This window comes from Spermophilus citellus, assembly GCF_964194105.1.
Source record: "Spermophilus citellus genome assembly, chromosome: 10".
Taxonomy (NCBI): Eukaryota; Metazoa; Chordata; class Mammalia; order Rodentia; family Sciuridae; genus Spermophilus; species Spermophilus citellus.
Window position 1 is genome coordinate 89,489,258 of NC_138197.1, and position 19,574 is coordinate 89,508,831.

At 33.9% G+C, this 19,574-nt stretch overlaps 1 protein-coding gene across 4 annotated transcripts in view; it reads left to right on the forward strand.

The window, feature by feature from the left end:
- The window catches only part of RAB3IP (RAB3A interacting protein), a gene marked incomplete at its 3' end in the record, with an annotated part of 56,879 nt that extends 39,893 nt beyond the window's left edge, over window positions 1-16,986 (forward strand). For 2 of the 4 annotated variants that reach the window (XM_081311798.1, XM_081311800.1), the window contains 7 exons: window positions 3,256-3,333; window positions 3,962-4,165; window positions 7,176-7,304; window positions 8,621-8,733; window positions 12,327-12,426; window positions 12,512-12,581; window positions 15,365-16,986. In XM_081311798.1, the coding sequence (XP_081167924.1) occupies window positions 3,256-3,333; window positions 3,962-4,165; window positions 7,176-7,304; window positions 8,621-8,733; window positions 12,327-12,426; window positions 12,512-12,581; window positions 15,365-15,447 (777 nt within the window). Of the gene's footprint in view, window positions 1-3,255; window positions 3,334-3,961; window positions 4,166-7,175; window positions 7,305-8,620; window positions 8,734-12,326; window positions 12,427-12,511; window positions 12,582-15,364 lie in introns of those variants that run through there. The other 2 variants (XM_081311799.1, XM_081311801.1) reach the window with 2 other exon arrangements.
- Between the last annotated feature and the right edge of the window lie 2,588 nt (window positions 16,987-19,574).

Sequence of the window (19,574 nt, forward strand, 5' to 3'; positions counted from 1 at the left end):
TAGCTCTGGGCCCAGTGTAAAGCAGAACATAATGGCAGAAGGGCCTGGCAGAGGAAAGCTACTCAGTTCATGACAGCCAGGAAGCAGAGAAAGAAAATAAGTACAAGGAGCGGAGGATAATATAATCTCCAAGGGCATGCTGCCAGTGACTTTCTTCCTTTATCTATAACCTGTCTGCCTAAAGTTACCACCCATTAATCCATTTAAACTATTAACTCATCAAATGGATTAATCCATGGATGAGGTTACAGTTCTCATAATGTAATCATTTAACCTCTGAACACTACTGCACTGTTTTACACATTTCATATCCAAATCATAACAGTGGGTATGTAAATTGGGATAGCCATTATATAAAACAGTATGGGGGTTCCTCCTCAGAAAAATTAAAAATTACCAGCAATCCCACTTCTAAGTGTATATTAAAAAGAAATAAAATTAGTATCTTGATGCCTGTACTTCCATGTTCATTGCAGCAATGTCTCAGTAGTAAAGATATGAAAATAAAATCTGATGTTTCTGTATATCTTGGAGTATTATTCGACCTTAAAAAGGAAATTCTGCCATTTTAGACAACATTGATGAACCTAGAAGACACAAGTTAATTGAGAAATGCCAGATACAGGAAAATGTTGCACAGTCTCCACTTACATAAAATTTAAAATAGTTGAACTCATAAGCAGAGTAGATTGGTAGTTGTTTGAGGTTGAGGATTGGAGAAATGAGAGATGTTGGTTAAAATGGTACAAAATTTCAGTTATGTAGGATGAATAAATTCTGAAGATCTAATGTGCAGCCTGGTGACAGACTATATTGTATCTTTGAAATTTGGTAAGGTAGCTGCCATTGCAACCATATCCCTTAAAAGGCAACTTTTGCAAGTGGTAGCATGTTTAAAATGAAATTATATGAAATGTAACTTTCATTGCTCATAAATTTTTATTGAGATAGGCACATTTATTTGTTTATATATTACCCATGGCTGCTTTCACACTGCAAAAGATAAATTGAACATTTGCAACAGAAACTGTATATGGCTCTCAAATCCAAAAATACTATTTGGCCCTTTACAGAAAAAGTTTGCTGATTCCTGGTATAGATGATTTTTTATATCACTTTGAGCTTCAGAAGGACAAAGTGATGAAAAGTTCCAAACCTTTGAAAAATCTGCCTTTTGATGACTTTTGTTGATTTGCAAAATTTTATGCATTATCTCTTTAGATACTGCTGCTGCCTCAGCCTAGTTCTTCTTTCCTTTTGGGACCCCAATTATGTGCAGAGGTATTTTTCATTATCACTTGTCTCTGGTGGAAAGGTTGCCTCAAATTTCACCTCGTTTTTTTGTGTTTACTTTTTCTGGTCTTGACCTCTAATTGTTCAGTTTTCTTAGCTCTCAATGTTTTCAGACACATTAAAAACAAAAATAACCAACAAAACCTTGTTAGCTTTGCTAATTGTTCTCTATATGGTCCAAATTGTATAGTCCACTATTATTGAAAGTAGAGTCTATTTCAAAATCTTTAAATACATTTTCCCCCATAATATGAGTTACTTTTATAGCTAATGTCACTTATCTTGAAAGGTCAGATTAGATTTGTTCATTATGTTGAAAATATCTGCCAGATATCTTCAGTTCACAGCTACTTATCCTGGAAAATTTTGGCAAATCTGAAACAATTATTTTTAAAAAGAAAATGTTCAACTCATTTAGTTATTAAGGACCTTGCCAAGAAATCAGCATAATGGTGCATGGAATATTTTTCTGGTTAATTTCATTTCATATAAATCATTGATAGTGAAGATTCTTATATTTAAACTAATGAGATTTATGAGTTTATAGGCACACACAAACCACTACTCTTTACAGTACTGTAAGAGCAAGTGGATGAATGGGATCACCATTGTCAGTGGTAGGGAACTTCCACTCTTTGACCCAGCATTTGGCAGACCTAGTAGGTGCATTTTCAAACTACTTTATTTACTAAATGTCTTTAAACCTCCCTACCTTTCTCTCTTTCCCTTAGAGAAAGTATAAGTAGAAACTCTGAAATATAAATTCTTATATTACAGGGAACTATATAATCCCATATTTTTCTAATCTTCCTGAATCCTGGGAATCATTCCATATAACAGCGTAATTTTTAAAATATTTTTTTGTTGTTGTTGATAGACCTTTATTTTATTTATTTATATGTGGTGCTGAGAATTGAACCCAGTGCCTCACACATGCCAGGCAAGTATGCTACAGCTGAGCCACAGCCCCAGCCCCATGGCAGCATAATTTTTAATTGAGACCATGTCATATCTCTTCTTAAAATAAAAAAAGCCTTCCTTTTACACTTAAAATAAAATCCGGAATTCTTGCCCTGATGTTTGATTATTAGAATGTAAGCTCTCTAAGAGCAGGGACCTTGTCTCTCTTCCCAGTGTATTATCAGCACTAGAATGGTACCTCACAAAGAGATATCATGAATAAATGCTCAGTAAGTAAATATTGTATGTGTGGAAAGGAATTAAATACCTAGAGTTTCATATTTTCTGATTTTCCCTTTTTAGGTTGCTCTGTACAAAATATTCTCTTAGTACTATTTTGTGAATGTTTTTATTGGAAGTTCTGAGGCTTCTCAATTGTCATCCCTATAAACTACAATATTATTGATGCATTAATATTTTTGTCCCTTATCTTTGCTATGATTAATAATATGAATATATATACATGTATATATGTATACACATCTATACATACATGCATATATACATATCATGATCAAATTATAAACACCTAACTGCAAGGAAGTTGGCTTTGACCTGTGAGCCATTATCTTTTTTTTCATCAGAGTCACAATCCTTATAAAAGCATTATCAGAACGATTGAACTCAACTTGACTGCCTCAGTGGTAATAGGTACTAAATGGAGTGTACCTGTTCTTAGTTCCTAATAATTTGTCTCGTGTCAACTGCTGTTTTGGTAGTTGATATTGAATTCTTAGTTTCAGGGTAAATTTTGGCAGTATGCATTTGCTTCAATTATAGATGCTTGGCAGTTGGCTTTTTTAGATTTTTTTTTAATAGATGGACACAGTATCTTTATTTTATTTATTTATTGTTATGTGGTGCTGAGGATTGAACCCAGTGCATCACATGTGTGAGACACGTGCTCTGCTACTGGGCTACAACCCCAGCGCTTGTCAATTGGTTTTTGAAAACAAATGTTAAATCCTTTGTTTCCAAAATTTGAGATATTAACTTTTTCAGGAAGCTCACAAGATGGTGAGAGAAGCAAATGTCAAGCAGGCAACAGCAGAAAAACAGCTGAAAGAAGCACAAGGGAAAGTAAGTTTTTATGGCTTTTAATAGAATGAAATTTAAAGAAATTACTAAGAATCATTTTAAGGATACATTAATGTTGATTAGATTTTTGTTCTGGTTGTAAAAGTAGTACTTATTCTAGATTTGAAAGCTACAGAAAAATGTAAAAAAGAAAATAGTTGCTACCTAGATATAATTAATAGTGAACATTGGTGTCCATTTATATTAGAACCAAATGATTTAAAGCCTTGTAAATCACATCTTAAAGTGAACATTTATTTTCTTAGCTTACTGAAAAGCCACATAAATGTTAGATGTTACTATTTTAGTAAGATCTAATTTTTACTATTAAAATTATTAAAATCTATTTTAGTAGTGAACTACAACTAATCATGAGTTATTAAATTTTGAAGATTTCAAAAGTTTATATACATTAAATATTTTGTTTTTGATAATTTTGATGACTAGTAATTGTATTCAGACCTTGTAGAAACATCAAAAAACTTGGATATACTTTCATTTTATTACTCCACAGGAAAGACAAATTAGACTTATTTTCCATCATTGAAAGTGTCTTGAGCAAATTGCTAGCATTTGGCAACATGTGTCATAAAACATATTTAGTGTGTATGACTGTTGGTTTCTCTTCAAGATTGATGTACTTCAAGCAGAAGTAGCTGCGTTGAAGACACTCGTGTTGTCCAGTTCTCCAACGTCACCCACACAAGAGCCTCTGCCAGGTGGAAAGACACCTTTTAAAAAGGGGCATACAAGAAATAAAAGTACAAGCAGTGCTATGAGTGGCAGTCATCAGGACCTCAGTGTGATACAGCCAATTGTAAAAGACTGCAAAGAGGTAACTGGTCAAGGACTGTCCCCTCTGACTCTATTGGTACTTGTTAATTCTCATCACTGAGGTCAGTTATGATTTTTGCCAGCAAAACTTTTAGTACAAAATATGCAATATTAAGATGGGGGAGGCTTTATCTAGAGCTGGCTGCTTTCAGGGATTCTTCACTTCCATTTTCTACTTGACTGACCTTGGAGTACCTGCTGGAAACTTGGTAAGTTTCTTAATCTCAATTTTTCATTTAGGGAAGAAACTGTCTTGTGTTGTATAAAGGAGAGTGGGTGGCTTTAGTAACCTAGTTTCTAGATTACTAAAATGTATTGCTAGAATGCTCTCGTAAATCACAAAAATAAGAAATATGTGAAAATAAAACAAGGTGCTTTGGTTTTTTTTCAATGTTGGGGATTGGACCCAGGGTCTAGTGCATGCTAGGCAAGTGCTCTACCACTGACCTTCATGCCTAGCTTTAAGGTGATTTTCTTAAAAATTAGTGTATTGCTTTTATTTAATTCTGAGAAAAGCAGAATTTTTTATTATTAAGAGATTCCTAGAGTTAATTCAGATACTTAAGCAACAAAAAATAGAAATAATGGCAGTTTATCATTTTAGAAGACATGTTATAAAGATAACTGAGTTAGTATGCTAATATTTTGAATATTTAAGAGTAAAAATTATGTTATTATAAAATATTTTTAATTTTATCATTGCAAACGATAGCAAAGCGTTTCCCAGGGGATTCATCAATAATTCACAGAGCACCACTTCCTTGTGTTTTCTTTTCTTTTTTTTTTTTTAGTTGTAGTTGGACACAATACCTTTTTTAAAATTTATTTTTATGCAATGCTGAGGATCAAACGCAGTGCCCCACACACTCTAGACAAGTACTCTACTACTGAGCTACAACCCCAGCCCAATCCCTATTTTTTTTCCTCAAGAGCTATATTTTACATTGTTGAATTCAAATCCATCATAATCTTGAAGAAGCTATTTATAATTTTTCAGTTAAATTTTTTCATGGAAGCCAGGAATTTATTAAATTATCTTAATCGAATTGCATTTAGTTTTGTTATTAATGAAAATGCTAATTAGAAATACTTGGCCAAATCTGGATGTTACAAAATATAAAATATACATTGCTTTCTTTGAAATATTTAACAAACATTTTTAGTCATAACTTTAATTTTGATTTCTTTGAACTTAAATAGCATTTTTAATGGCTTGTTCCCACTTGCATTTTTGCTATAGTTTCTCACTCATGTGTAATTTTGTTCTTTTCCCCTGTGTTTATACTGACAAAATTTAGATGTTTTCTCATGGAATATTTTAAAGGTTTGTTTTTTGGTTTTTGAAATTCCTTAAAATAAGAATAGGCAGCATATAACTTCAAAATAATAGCTTTTTGCTTTTTAGGTATTATCTTATGTTCTGATGTTTTATGAAAAATGTCAAAAAGTTTTAATAAGACAAAAAATTGGCCTAATGTAACTCTTAGAACCAGATATGACTATCTCAAACAAAATATGCCTGTGATTCTGTAGAAAACCTGATGGGATATGCAGTCATGTTATTAGCAACCTATCTTCTGAAAGCATTTAAAACTCATTTATGCATGCAGACACACACTCAAGGCAGTCTTTAAGATCATACTGCTCAGATTTGAGTGCAGACATTACTATTTTCTTACTGTATAGCCTTGGGAAAGTTACTTTATTTAAGTCATAACTTCCTTATCTATAAAATGGTGATTGTAATAGCTGTCTCACACAGTTCTGTGGATTAAATGTTTATAAAATGCTTACCATAGTTGTTGCAAGAGTCAGCTTTTAAGAAATGGTTTAAATTACTGCCTTTACATTAGACTCTTTCCTTAGAATACCATATCTGCCTTGGGGTTTATGTTCATTTTTTTAATAAACTTACAAAGAAAATGAATATGAAAACATTAAGTATTTATCTGCTAATATTCTTTATCCTTTTGCCTTTAATTTGATTCAAGGAATTTATGAATTGGGATGAAAAAATTCACATTGAGATTGTCATTATACATCTTAAAAGAAAGTCTGTAGGAAAGCTTGGATACGCTCAGCCTTTTGTTATTTTCACGTAAAGAAACTGCACCTCTGATTAAGCTATTTAGAAGCCAACCACAGCTGTAGTCCGAGTGTCATACATAGGGTATTAAGTGCATCTGGAGAAGAGTGGCTTAGGATTGTAAAAGAACAAGGGAGACACTTCTCTTTGGGTGGCTGGTACAGGTGTAGCTTTGTCTTCCAGCAGATGGTGTTGAATAGGTAAGCAGAGGGAATATTAGGATCTGCAGGGAAGAATACTTGGGGAAATTTTGTTATAGGGAGAAGGGAAAGAAGAGGAATAGCTAAAGGAGTGGTTAGGAAAATGAGTACCAGAAGTGGATTATTCTCGGTAATTCATATGGTAATTACTAGATGTTGATGTACCAGAAATATCTAAACATATTTTAAGATGGTCAATTTAGCAGACTAGATGTGTGCTTCTTTTTGTCTTTTTGCTAATACAATGAACATTTTGGCAATTCTTCTAGAAATATTTTCAGGTAATAGCAGAACAATTAGTGTCATTTTGACCCCATATTAAGTTTCACAGTTTAGTCTCAGTTTGAGCAGTTTATTTCGTTAACTTGGCTCCATTTTTTCATTGTTTTCAGAAAAGACCCATTTTTATATTAAAACAGTGTGCACCTTTGTCTTAAGAACAGCTCCAATGTTAATTTTGGGGGACCAGAGTTGAGGAAAGAGGTAGAATCATTGGATACCATAGTGGATACATTAAAAAGGGTCAGTCAGTCATTTCAGAGTCATTTTTTTTTCTTAAAGAAAAATTGCTAACATGTTTTAAAACGAATCAGAGATAGTTCAGTTCATTATTTTAAATGAGCATTTACTTTTCAGTAATGTTTAAATTAGATTTTTGTTTTATAAAATGGTTTTGTGTTTGTTCTTTTTAAAAAGTTGTTTTGTGCTTTCTTTTGGTTTGTTAGGCTGATTTATCTCTGTATAACGAATTCAGATCTTGGAAGGATGAGCCCACAATGGACAGAGCATGTCCTTTCTTAGACAAAATCTATCAGGAAGATATCTTTCCATGTTTAACATTCTCAAAAAGTGAGGTAATTTTTTTTCTTTTTTGTAGGAATGCATTAAAGTCGTTTCTGTTCTTTTTACTAAGTCATGTTACATATTTTCATATTTCTTACATTAGTAAGTTATTATAAAATGTTATGTTTTGCCATTTTTTCCATTCCATATTAGAGTCATAGTTGTTGGCATTCAGTTACTGAACATCTTTTCTTCTTTGAGCAGAGGATCATTCACACTGAAGTGTGTGTTGCATTGAAGTGAAGTGTAAATACATTTAGGGAGGAGGGCTTATTTCTTGATCGGCAGTTCCAGGTTTAGTGTAAGGGAAGTTCTCTATACAATCTGTTAAAAGTTTTGTATGTGATAAAAATCCATGTTTAGTTTCTGCATCTTTTAAAACAGGAAAAATAACGCCTTCTCTGCCTTTGCCACAGGGTTAAGAGAAAGAAGTGAAGTAGATTATATATAAAAACTTTTTAAAAATACAAGTCACTATACAAATGTAAAGTCATAATTTTACTTTGTTCTTCCATATAAAAGGTTTGTCTTCAGATATTCTGTAAATTAATGTTTAAGAAATTTAATCCTAAGAGTTTTGTATTAAGTCTTTTAAGGATTTAGTTATAACATTACTTTTAAGGAGAACTTAATATGAACATTGTAACACTTTTGATATGAATATGTGTTTATTATAGCTCTGTAGCTGGTTTCAGTAGGCCATTCAGTATTAGTTATCTTGCTAAGCTGAAGAAGCTTGCTGTGTGTGTGTGTGTGTGATGGTGGGTATTGAACCAGGCTTTATTTAGGTTGTCAAAATGCTCTGCCACTGAGATCCATCCTCAGCCCCCAGAAATTTACCTTTGTTACCTACTAATCAGTTGTTACCTTCTCCATCTGGAGACTTAATATTTGATAATGCAATTATTTTTTGCAGTCTTTTATAAATATAAATACAAATTGAGAAAATATATTGTCTAAAATTAGTATATGTTGCTGTGTTATAAATGACATGTATTTAAATTAGCAGAAGAAAGCATTAGGATATTCATTCTGAGATGGCATTTACAGTGGAGGTTAATTGTAGGTAAGAAGTGAACAGAGACTGGAATTAATACCTTAGATAATGAAAAAAGTTACTTCACTACAACTAAATTGCCTTTCATAACAGTATCTGAATTATAAAAGAAGTTAAATCAAGAATATGTGATTTTTTTTTCCTTTTTGTTAGGTAAGGCCAAGTTAGTGAAACTTGGGGAAAGATTAATTCATAAAATTAGTTAACCATAGAATATAATTTGGTGCTTTTCTGCCAGCATGGCATCTAATACTTTTATTTTTTTTTAAGTTGGCTTCAGCTGTTCTGGAGGCTGTGGAAAACAATACTCTAAGCATTGAACCAGTGGGATTACAACCTATTCGATTTGTGAAAGCTTCTGCTGTGGAATGTGGAGGACCAAAGTAGGTTTTCACATTTGTAGCTTGTAAAAATAATGAATTTTTGTGTGTGCATTTGTTTAGTTTTTTAGTTTTAATTGTGGTTACATCTCCTTGGGTTTCTATTCAGAGTCTATATAGCTCAAAGACAGATTCCCAGACAGTGTGGGAGATAGCATTTCAAATTTAGCATCAAGAGAAAGTCTTTTAAATTACAAAAATATACATATATGATAGGGATCCAGGTAGACTAATGATTAGAAACATGGTTTTTGTTTTTTTAACCCCATGTTTGTGACCCATTTAGTGGATTGTAGGCAGATTTTTATTTGTTATACTTGTGTATAGCTGTGCACACTGGGTGTCTGTGTGAAATATTTCTGAGGGTTACCATAAAAATAATATGAGGAGATACTGAATTAGACCAAGCCTTATCAATAAAAACAGGGTGCCAAAGAAATTGGATCAATCCTCACCTTGCATATTGCTAATATAAAGTGTTCTCACTTTTGTAAATAATCAGTTTTGTCTTTCATGTGTGAGAGGTATTTGGCATTTACATGTGTGTGTGTGTGTAAGTATGTTTTTTTGTGGTGTTGGGGATTGAACCCTGGGTCTTCTTACACTGGGTGGACATGCACTCTACTTCTATCCCCAGCCTGCTGTTTGGGATCAGAGGTAAGACTGCCATATTTCATAGCAAGGCAAGCTGTTTTCATCCAATCCCATAAGTAGGAAAGATTAAAACCAGTTTTTAGATAGTGCTGGTTTTAGGTAAAGGTAAATGTTTGGCCTAAAACCAACACTGAATCTTACCCTGTTTTATGTTTTAAAAATGACTTGGAAAACTTTTGAGGAAGGTACTTAGTTAGTATATAAGAAGCAGATCAATATGGGAGACTGGAAAGCCCAACAGAGCTTGTAGAAAGCAATAATTGACTTTCCTCAGGATTATTGTGAAGTCAGAAGATGAAAAGACTAGTTGAAATTAACTAATAAGTATGTTAAAATCTGTTGTAAAAGTTCTATTCTTCCATTTCTCACGATGTGCATACATTCTCAGTAAGCTTAGAGAATGATTGTATTCATATGACTGTTTGTGGAGTCTGTCTGTGAGCCACACATCTACCCAGAGTCTGTCCTGTGTCACACTCCCCTTGTGACACACCTCTAGCACAGTGGCCCCTGAATCATAGGAAAGGATTTAAATTCTACAAACACCCAAGTATTTTTAACTTAGTCCTTCAACCCCTCAATTGAAGAATCAAATTTTGTGATAGCATTTTTTATACTTTGAAGCTCTATGTCATACTTTCTTTTAAATATAGCATATAATAGTTTTTATTGTATAATTTAAATTTTGTGTCTATGTTATATCACACATATAATACATTTGCAAATACCATCGAATGATGACAAATAGGGGTATCAGTGAAAATGAATTTATAGTATTTTAGTAAAACAGATACATACTTAGAGAACAGTTTGCCAGTTTAAGGATACTGTGCTTGTTGGCATGAGCTCAGAAGCCAAGGAGTTTATAGTATATATCATGTGGAAAAACTGAAGGAAGATGTCTTTTTATTATTTTTTAAAATATTTTTTTAGTTGTAGATGGACACAATACCTTTATTTATTTTTATGTGGTGCTGAGGATCGAACCCAGTGTCTCACACTTGTAGGCAAGCGATTTACCATTGTACTACAGCCCAGCCCTTTTTATTTATTTATTTGTTGGTATGAGGGATTGAACCCAGGGACACTTAACCACTGAGCCACATCCCCAGCCTGTTTTTATTTTTTTTGAGACAGGTTCTCAGTAAGTTGCTAGGGCCTTGCCAAGTAAGTTGCTGAAGCTGGCTTTTGAACTTGTGATCCTCCTGCCTCAGCCTCCTGAGCCTCTGGGATTACAGGTGTGTGCCACCACACCTGACATATTGTCTTTTTAAAATGAAATGTAAAGTGTGGCCTTTACCAAGATTCTTGTGGTCTGGTTATGAAGATAGTGACTAAATAAATGTCATAGTGCTATAGGAATTTTGAGGAAGGCAAGATTATTCCAAATGTGATCAGGGACTCTTGAAGGGAGGGAGATTTGATCTGTTTTTATATCTATTCCCAGAAGAATAGTGTATATAAAAATAATTTTTATCAGCTTGATGCTACTTTTTCTTCTTGGGTAAATTATAATTTTGGAAGTTCCAAGAACTTCTAACATTGGAATCTTAAATTTATGGACCTTTTATTCTCCCCAAGCTAGTAATTAATACTTTGAAATAGTTATAAGTCATTAAAACAATTTGCTAATAAAGTAACAATGGAGACAAAGTCTTTAAAAAGATCAGAAGTGTTTTGTGGTTTTCATGGCCACCTCCAAAATTATCCTGTTCCAAATAACAAAAAATTCCTCAGGGTGTTTACACTATGGAGGTACATTTGTATTATGATTCTTATAGAGCTGATATTTAATGTTTATATAATACATTTTTCTTTATTATTATATAACTTACAATGTCATATAAAATGCCATTGACCACTTTATTTTACTTAGAACAGTGTTAAATTTCTTTAAAAATACCTTTATTTTCATTCGTTTATTTATTTATTTAATGTGGTGCTGAGGATCGAACACAGGGCCTTAGGCACTCGAGGCGAGTGCTCTACCACTGAGCTACAACCCCAGCCCCATGCAGTGTTAATTTTATATTGATAAGAGTGATAGTTGTATTCAGCTAAATTCTTAGCTTCCTAGGGTGGCAAGTCTAGCCTGATAAGCAAGTGAGCTTCATCTCATGGAGCAGTAGTGACAGGTGGCTCATTACTGATGCGTCAGTCACTGAATGTCAGCTGTGTGCCAGGCACTTAAAGATGAATGAGACACTGTCTCTGTCCTCAAGAGGCTTACAGCCTCATCTCCGACAGGGAAGTCCTCGTGCCAAATAGGAAAGATGGTACAAAATGCAGTGTGCTGTTTATATGTGTGTTAAGATTCAGTATGTTTGTAATGTGGCTTAGTCCTTTCTACTTCTCCTGCATTAAGTGCATATAAGTCAACCAATCAAACAAGGAAAAAAAAAGTACCTCATCCAGAAGCTGTTACCCTGCAAGCTATTGAGAACAGGATTTGGGGTTTTTTTGTTTGTTTTAAGACAGGGTTTTGCTACATTGTTGAGGCTGGCTTCTTTGAATTTGTGATCCTCCTGCTTCAGCCTCCCAAGCTGCCGGGTTTACAGGTATGCAACACCCTGCCCAGCAAGAACAGGTTTTGAGACTTAAACAGTCATCATTAAGTTCTCAGCTGAGAAGTTGAAGTCCTTGTACTAAGCTGAGCACTGTCCTATTTTAAATTTGTTCTAGGATAGGACACATCACACAGAAATATTTGGTTTCTGGTTCTAGAAGCAGTTAGTGTTATGGTATTAAGCATATATTAGAATATAAACTCCTTAAGGACACAGATTTTGTTCTTTTCATCACGATAGCCCAGCATTCAGAAAAGGGTTTGTTACATAGTAAGTTCTCAAGTATTTGTTGTTTACTGAGTGAATATATAACTTATATAAAGGGCAGGAGCAAAATGCTTTTAATTTTAAAAAATGATATTTATTATTTTACAGAAAATGTGCTCTCACTGGCCAGAGTAAGTCTTGTAAACACAGAATTAAGCTAGGGGACTCAAGCAACTATTATTACATTTCTCCTTTTTGCAGATATAGGGTAAGTGACTTAACCACAGTTTATTAATAAAATTCACTTTGATGCATGGCATTTGACTCATGACATTTTTTCCCTTTCTGCCTAGATCACTTCTGTATGTAATTTTTTTACATACATTCGATATATTCAGCAGGGACTCGTGAAACAGCAGGATGGTGAGTGTTCTTAATTTGCTGTAAGTATGTATATGAAGGTTTAGCAAAATGTATGACAAGTAATGTTCAAAAAAACTTTATTGTTTTTACATTTATATTGAATCCCTTTTGTAGTTCTAATGAAATGTGTAGATAATTTGGGAACAAATCTCTCTTTAAAAAAAAAATATATATATTTAGTTGTAGATGTTTATTTATTTTATGTGGTGCTGAGGATCGAACCCAGTGCCTCACACGTGCAGAGCGTGTATTCTACCACTGAGCCACAACCCAAGCCCCAAAAATGTCTCTTTTTAAAAATAAAATATTCAATCTCTTTATTTGCCTCATATTACACTCTCGAATTTTAAGCCAGTCCAGTTTTAATTTGTAAGGTATATGCTTTCAATCAAGTGGTAAATGTTGAGGAGAGTACAAAGATTGTTAAATTTAATTCTTAAGAGATGAAAATGAGAAAGCTCTAAAAGTGGTCAGATTTGTTTAAAACAATTGTTGGAAGCCATGAAGGAGCTCACAGTAAATTTTTTCTGTATTTTCTACTTTCACGTGTGAATTAATAAAGCAATCATGAGATGATTCTGAATGGAATAGATTGTTACATTCTAAACCAGCAGAAAGTGCACATGATGTTCCAGATGAGCCACCTCATACAAGTGTGTTAATATTTTTAATACAGTCTTCTGTGACTGCTCATGGTTTTATAGTCCAATGTCTTAAATATCAAGCATAAAAACTCATATGGCCTGACAGCTTTGAAGCAGTTTTCTTGAGCACATATAGTTTAGGGACAAGTCTATGCCAGTTTTGCATTGAAGTTGTGGGAGATTTTCCTGTTTATATATTTTTAGGTACTGAAAATGTCTTTCAGTCACATAAACTAGTGAATCTCAATTCTATAGAAAAAGTAGTCACGCTGGGTGTGGTGGTGCACACCTGAAATCTCAGTGACTCGGGAGGCAGAAGAATCACTAGTTTGAAGCCAGCCTCAGCAAAAAGCAAAGTGCTAAACAACTCAGTGAGGACCGTCTCTAAATAAAATACAAAATAGGGCTAGGAACGTGGCTCAGTGGTTGAGTGCCCCTGCGTTCAATCCCTGGTTACCCCTCCCCCAAGAAAAAAAAGAAAGAAAAAGAAAAAAAATTCATATCAACAAAACTTTAGTCTTTCTCAAACTCTGGTTTGTTGGAAAAATTGTATTTATTTAGAATCCTGTATAATTGAACTTTAATGCCTAGAAGAATAGGAATGAAACCTGCCCTTAATTAAGCTGAATTTCAAAAGTCTGTGTAACATTAGTCTTTGAGCTGTATAATACTTTTTATGACTTTAATAACACTGAAATCTTTTTAAATAACTGCTGGATAATATGATTTAAAATGGAGAACAGATGATTTATGTTGTTAAATTGTCAGCATATTTTTTCCTTGTTAAAATAAGATTTGTAGGAAAGTCTGAAAGATAATTTACTTTATGAAAATAAGAAGAAAATGACATGAGTTATGGCGGTAAAGGTGATGCCTTCTCTGCTTTCTGTCCTCTTAGACTTCACATATTTGGTACTTGTCATAGACTGTGGGTTTATAGTAAACAAGTATTTTAATTTTAAAATCTGTTTTCTATGCCTTGTATGAAACAAGGATTAATGGCATCTAAGTCTAAGGCAGGGTTTCCTGACCTTGATACTATACCTTGACTTACCAGATCTAAAAATTTAAAATGCTCCATGAAATGAAGCATTGGGGCAGATATGATGCCACAGGAAGAAAATCCTACACCTGACTTCATGCATTAAGTTGTAGTCACAGCACAGGCAAACTAAAAATACTCAGGCTATGTGGATAAGACATGAGTGAATTCATGTTTAGAGTTGGATATCTTCCCCAAGAAACCTTATTTATATGTAAATATTCTCAAATCCAAAAATATCCCAAATCTGAAACACTTCTGGTCACAAACATTTCAGATAAGAGATACTCAGCCTGTGTTGACATTTTGAACTAAATAATCCTTTGTCAAGAAGGGTATGTATTAGTGCATTGTAGAATATTGAACAGTATCCCTGGCTTTACTCACTAGATTCCTTGCATGTGACAGTGAAAAATGTATACTGACTTTGCCAAATGTGCCTTGGGGGACAAAGCTCCCCTGGTTGAGAACCACTGATAAATCAATCCCATCTGACATAGACCTTGTATTATTTGAAATACTAAATAGATTTTTCTACTTACAGTGGAAAATTATAAAAGAATATAGAGTTGAAATTTACAGATAATCCTTTACATTTATTTTTAATTTGAGCCCAACACAAGACTTTTCCCTATTATTACAAAGAATGTTACTGAGTTTTCTGGTTTGTATCATTTTCCTTTTTTCTAGTTCACTCTTTGTTAGTGTTAACGAAGAATAAAATGGCTAAAATATATCGTACTAAAGCAAGAAGATCTATAAGTTTAATAATAATTTGAAAAATTGAACATTGAATTATACTAGCTTCTAAGGGAACAAAATTGACAGTTACTCAAAACACTGAAGTATATACCTTTTGGGGGCTAAAGTGATAGTATTTGAAGTATTTAACAAATAGTTGTGACAAAACATGAATATTACTTTTATTGATAAAACTGGAATGCCCATAAGTACGTGGAGAAGTTTGTGTGAAATATTGAAAGACTATTTGGGCATTAGGTGTGTCATTAGGAAATGCCCAATTTGCATTGTTACTTAATCTTAAATTTTTAGATGTTATGTTATGATTTACACAACTGTCTTCTCTGTTTGTATAGTTGATCAGATGTTTTGGGAAATTATGCAGTTGAGAAAAGAGATGTCATTGGCAAAGCTGGGATATTTCAAAGAGGAACTCTAATGCTCTGCGTGGGACCATGCATGAACCTCCCGGAATATCTGAAAAATGGCTGAATATTTTTATGGTTACTTGATATTTATTTCTAAGGAGTGGGCCCAAGACTTTTTCCCCTTATTGCAGATTACACCAAGAAGTACTGTGATTTCTTTTTAACTGACCTATGCTGTTTCTGCTTATTCTTTAGTTGAACACACTATAAAGAATTGCAGGTGTACTAGTGATTGTAATTTATAGCTGCAAAAAAACCCCAATAAATATTAGATTGAATGTTTGTGTTCATATGTGAACAACATGGCAATAAACTTGAAAATTAAAGCAAAGTGGAAAAAAAATCCTAGGAGAAAAGTTTTGATTAAGAAGAAATCAAAGGGCTGGTGCTGTAGCTCATTGCAGAGCATTTACCTAGCATGCATGAGGGTTTGATCCTTAGCACTGCATAAAAATAAACAAATAAAATAAAGACATTCTGTCCATGTACAACTATAAAAAATAAATTTTAAAAAAAGAAGAAATCAGAAACTTGAGCATTGCTATTACTATTAAAGGAAATACTTAAAACTTTACCCACAAGAAAATTCTAGGCCCAGATGATTTTACTAATCTTTAAGGAATGGATTATTCTAATGTAAATTCTCTTCCAAAGAATAAGATTCTCTTACATCAAAAACAATATGACCTTGATAGTAAAACATAGGGATGATGCAAGAAAGAAAAATCATGGGTCCATTTTAGACATGGATATAAATATGCAAATGCCTATAGAATATAGCACACTGACCAAGTGGCATTTATTCCAGAAATGCAATGCTGATATATTAGAAAACTGATAAAATCTCATTCACCATATTTGCAGAATAAAATTTGATCAGTAGTTGAAGAAAAACATTTAATAAATCAATGACCACTAATAACAACCAAGTTAAATATAAGTGAGAGAATACTTTTCAACTTGTTAAGGGTATCTACAGAAATCTTATAATAAATATCCTGGGGAGGAAAGTGCTAGAAGCATTCTCTTTAAAATGCACCAGAGAAGGGTAATAATTATCCTCACTTTTTATTTCATATTGTAGTAGAAGTGTTAGCCACTGCAGTAAGATGAGAAAAATAAAAGTGTGATAATTAGAAAGAATAGAGTAAAAGTATCATTTTCTACAGATGGTGTGATTGTCTGTATAGGAAAGTAAAAAAAAAGTGTTCCATCAGATTATTAGGCATTACTGGAGAGTTTAGTAAGATAGCTAAACATAAGGTCAATATATAATTGTGATTTACACTTTTATACACCAGCCACAGAAAATTTAAAAAGAAAAGAAAATTAGAAAACTGTTTTTTACAAGATGCCAAACAATTGCAAGAAGAATTCTAAAGTGCCTGGTAATAAATCTAACCAAATATATGCCAGACTTGGTTATAGAAAGTTATAAAACTTTACTAAAAGATAGTAGTGAGGATTAAAATGATGTTATGGTTATGAGAAGATATATATAGGATTAGGATGATATATCATTATATCATTTTAGTACAAATAAACTGTCAGTTCCCACCAAATTGGTCTATATAGAGATTTGATATGTCTTCCAACTAAATCCCAACATTTCTCCTAGGTTTGACAAACTGATTTAAAAAAATTTTTTTTTTGACAAAATTAAGGATGAAGAGTGAGCAAGGTATTAATGAAAAAGGAGCAAGAATTTTACTCTATTAGAAGGACTTTTAATGAAGCTGAAGTATTGGAGTGTGTTATTGGTACAGAAACAGACAAAATGGCCAAAACAAATAGAAAGCTCCAAGGTAGACTCTCACAAATATAAATTTTATACTGACTGGAAGCATGGTAGAATCAACAGTAGAAAAGACTTTGTAAAATGGAGACAACAAAAAAGAAATGAAGATAGGAAAATTGGATCTCTTCCTCACAAGAAAACCCTGTTTTATTCATCTTTTTTTTTCTTTTCTTTTTTTTTTTTTTTTTTTGTGGTACTGAGGATTGAACTCGGGTCCTTACAAATACAAGGCAAGCACTCTACCACTGACCCACATCCCTAGCCCGTCAACTCTGTTTTGAGTGCCCTTAAACATTAGAACTTTTGATGTAGAAAACATTCAACTATGAGAAGGTATTTGTAACACAACCAGTAGTAGATTGGAATCAAGTATATACACAGTTCTACAAATGAACAAGAATAGAGCAGACAACAGGAGCATGGGCAAAAGATAAGCAGGTCTTCCACAAAATTAGAAATACATAAGGGCCAATAGACATTAAAAATTTTTCATCTCTGTTAAGGAAACATGGAGATTGCAATGACACCTTTAAGTTTATTCAATTGGCAAAAATTAAGAAACCCAACAAAATCTAATTTTGAAAATTTCAATCAATAGACTCATTTATTGCTTTTGGGAGTGTGAATTGATATATCCATTGTGAAAAACCATGCATTTGAGAGGCTGAACATTTGTATACTCATGGGCCAGCAAATCCTCTTCTAGGTATATTTTCAAAAGAAATAACTGTACAAAATGCCCCAGAATACATATGTAAGAATGTTCTGGAAAAAAATCCAGATATTTGTCTATAGAATAATACACTGTATTCACTAAAGAACTGTTGCATGGCAACAAATGAATGAATTCCAGGTACTAGCAGTACAGTAACCTAACAGATGGAACAAAAAAGGCCACTCCCAGAAATCAACATGATGATTCTCTCATGAAGGTCAAACCTACTACAACTACACAGCTGTTTAGACATATATATAAATATATGATAAAACCAAGGTAGTAACAAAGTTCAGGGTATCTTTGGGTGTGTGGGAAGAGACAAAAGTAGGAGAAAGAACAAATACCTGAGTAAGTCACCATGAATGTTCTAGTCCCTGGGTTGGGTTGTGGGTTCAAGAATGTTCATTTGTCATTAAAAGTAAATGCATGAATGAATAAGACACTTGGTACTGTTACGAACCAAGGACTATGATTAGCTCATTGTGTATGCACCTACATTCCAAAACAAGAGATATCGGGGACTGTCTGTGAATTGAATTTCAGAGAGAAGAAAGAAATCACATTTAGATCCTAGGTTTTTGGCTGGAGCTTTTGCTGCAGTTTATTCAGATGGAGAAATCTATGGTTGGGGCAAATTTGATATGTGTGAAAAAGACAAGAGTTCAGTGTTTGACACAAGTGACAGGCCCATTAAGCATCAGAGTGGGATGTTAAGTAGGTGTTGGATATATGAGTCTAAATTCAATGATAAGCCAGGTCAGGAGATAAGTTTGGGAGTCATTAGCTAAAGGACCAGAGGAGCTGTAGGGGATACAGAAGTACATAGTAACTTGAGCCCTAAGTTACTATGTCAGTGGTAAAAGTCCTCAGAGACAAATGAGGAACTGTTAGGAGCATTACTACAAAAGAATTACTGTGTTAGTCAATTTATGCTTGGCAGATTATTTCTACACAAGATTTAACTGCCAAGAATTCTAATCCTAAAAAAGAGGAAGACTTTTGACAAGTCTCTAACTTGGTTAGAGCTGGGAGGGGGCCTGACCTGATATAAAGGGCTCTAGATTGTGGGGAGAATCACTCAGCAGACTTACAGTCTGGCCCAAACTTGGCTCTGCTAAAACAAGGAGGTCATGAAGGTCACCACTTCTCTCTGGCCTCTGTAAAGACTGAATCAAGCGCTCTTCACATCTCTCCCAGTCCTAAGACAATCACAGCCTTTGACTGAGTATGTACATTGAAAAAAAAAAAGTTTCTAAACATTGAGTTGTGGGAAGCCATTCTCGTACGTGATTTGAGTTACCTCTCTGGCTGGGTGAGAGGCGCTTAGACACAACTGTGTCAGAGCCTTCGCCACCCTGTCCCAGGTGTGAGGGCTTGTCCGTGTGGAGGTGTGCCTTGCCACTGACCCAAAGACCAGTCACTGACCCTGACCTTGGAATGCTGCCCCCCTCGACCTTCATTCGATGGGATTTTCCCTTGATTTTTGTTCCCTAATAAAAGCTCACTCCCTGGTGTGTTCTCTCTCTCTCTCCCTCCCTCCCTCCCCCCCCCCCTCTCTCTCTTTCCTCTTGTGTTAACCTCACCACCGCATTAGGTGGCTGGAGGCGGGAGCTAGGAGAAGC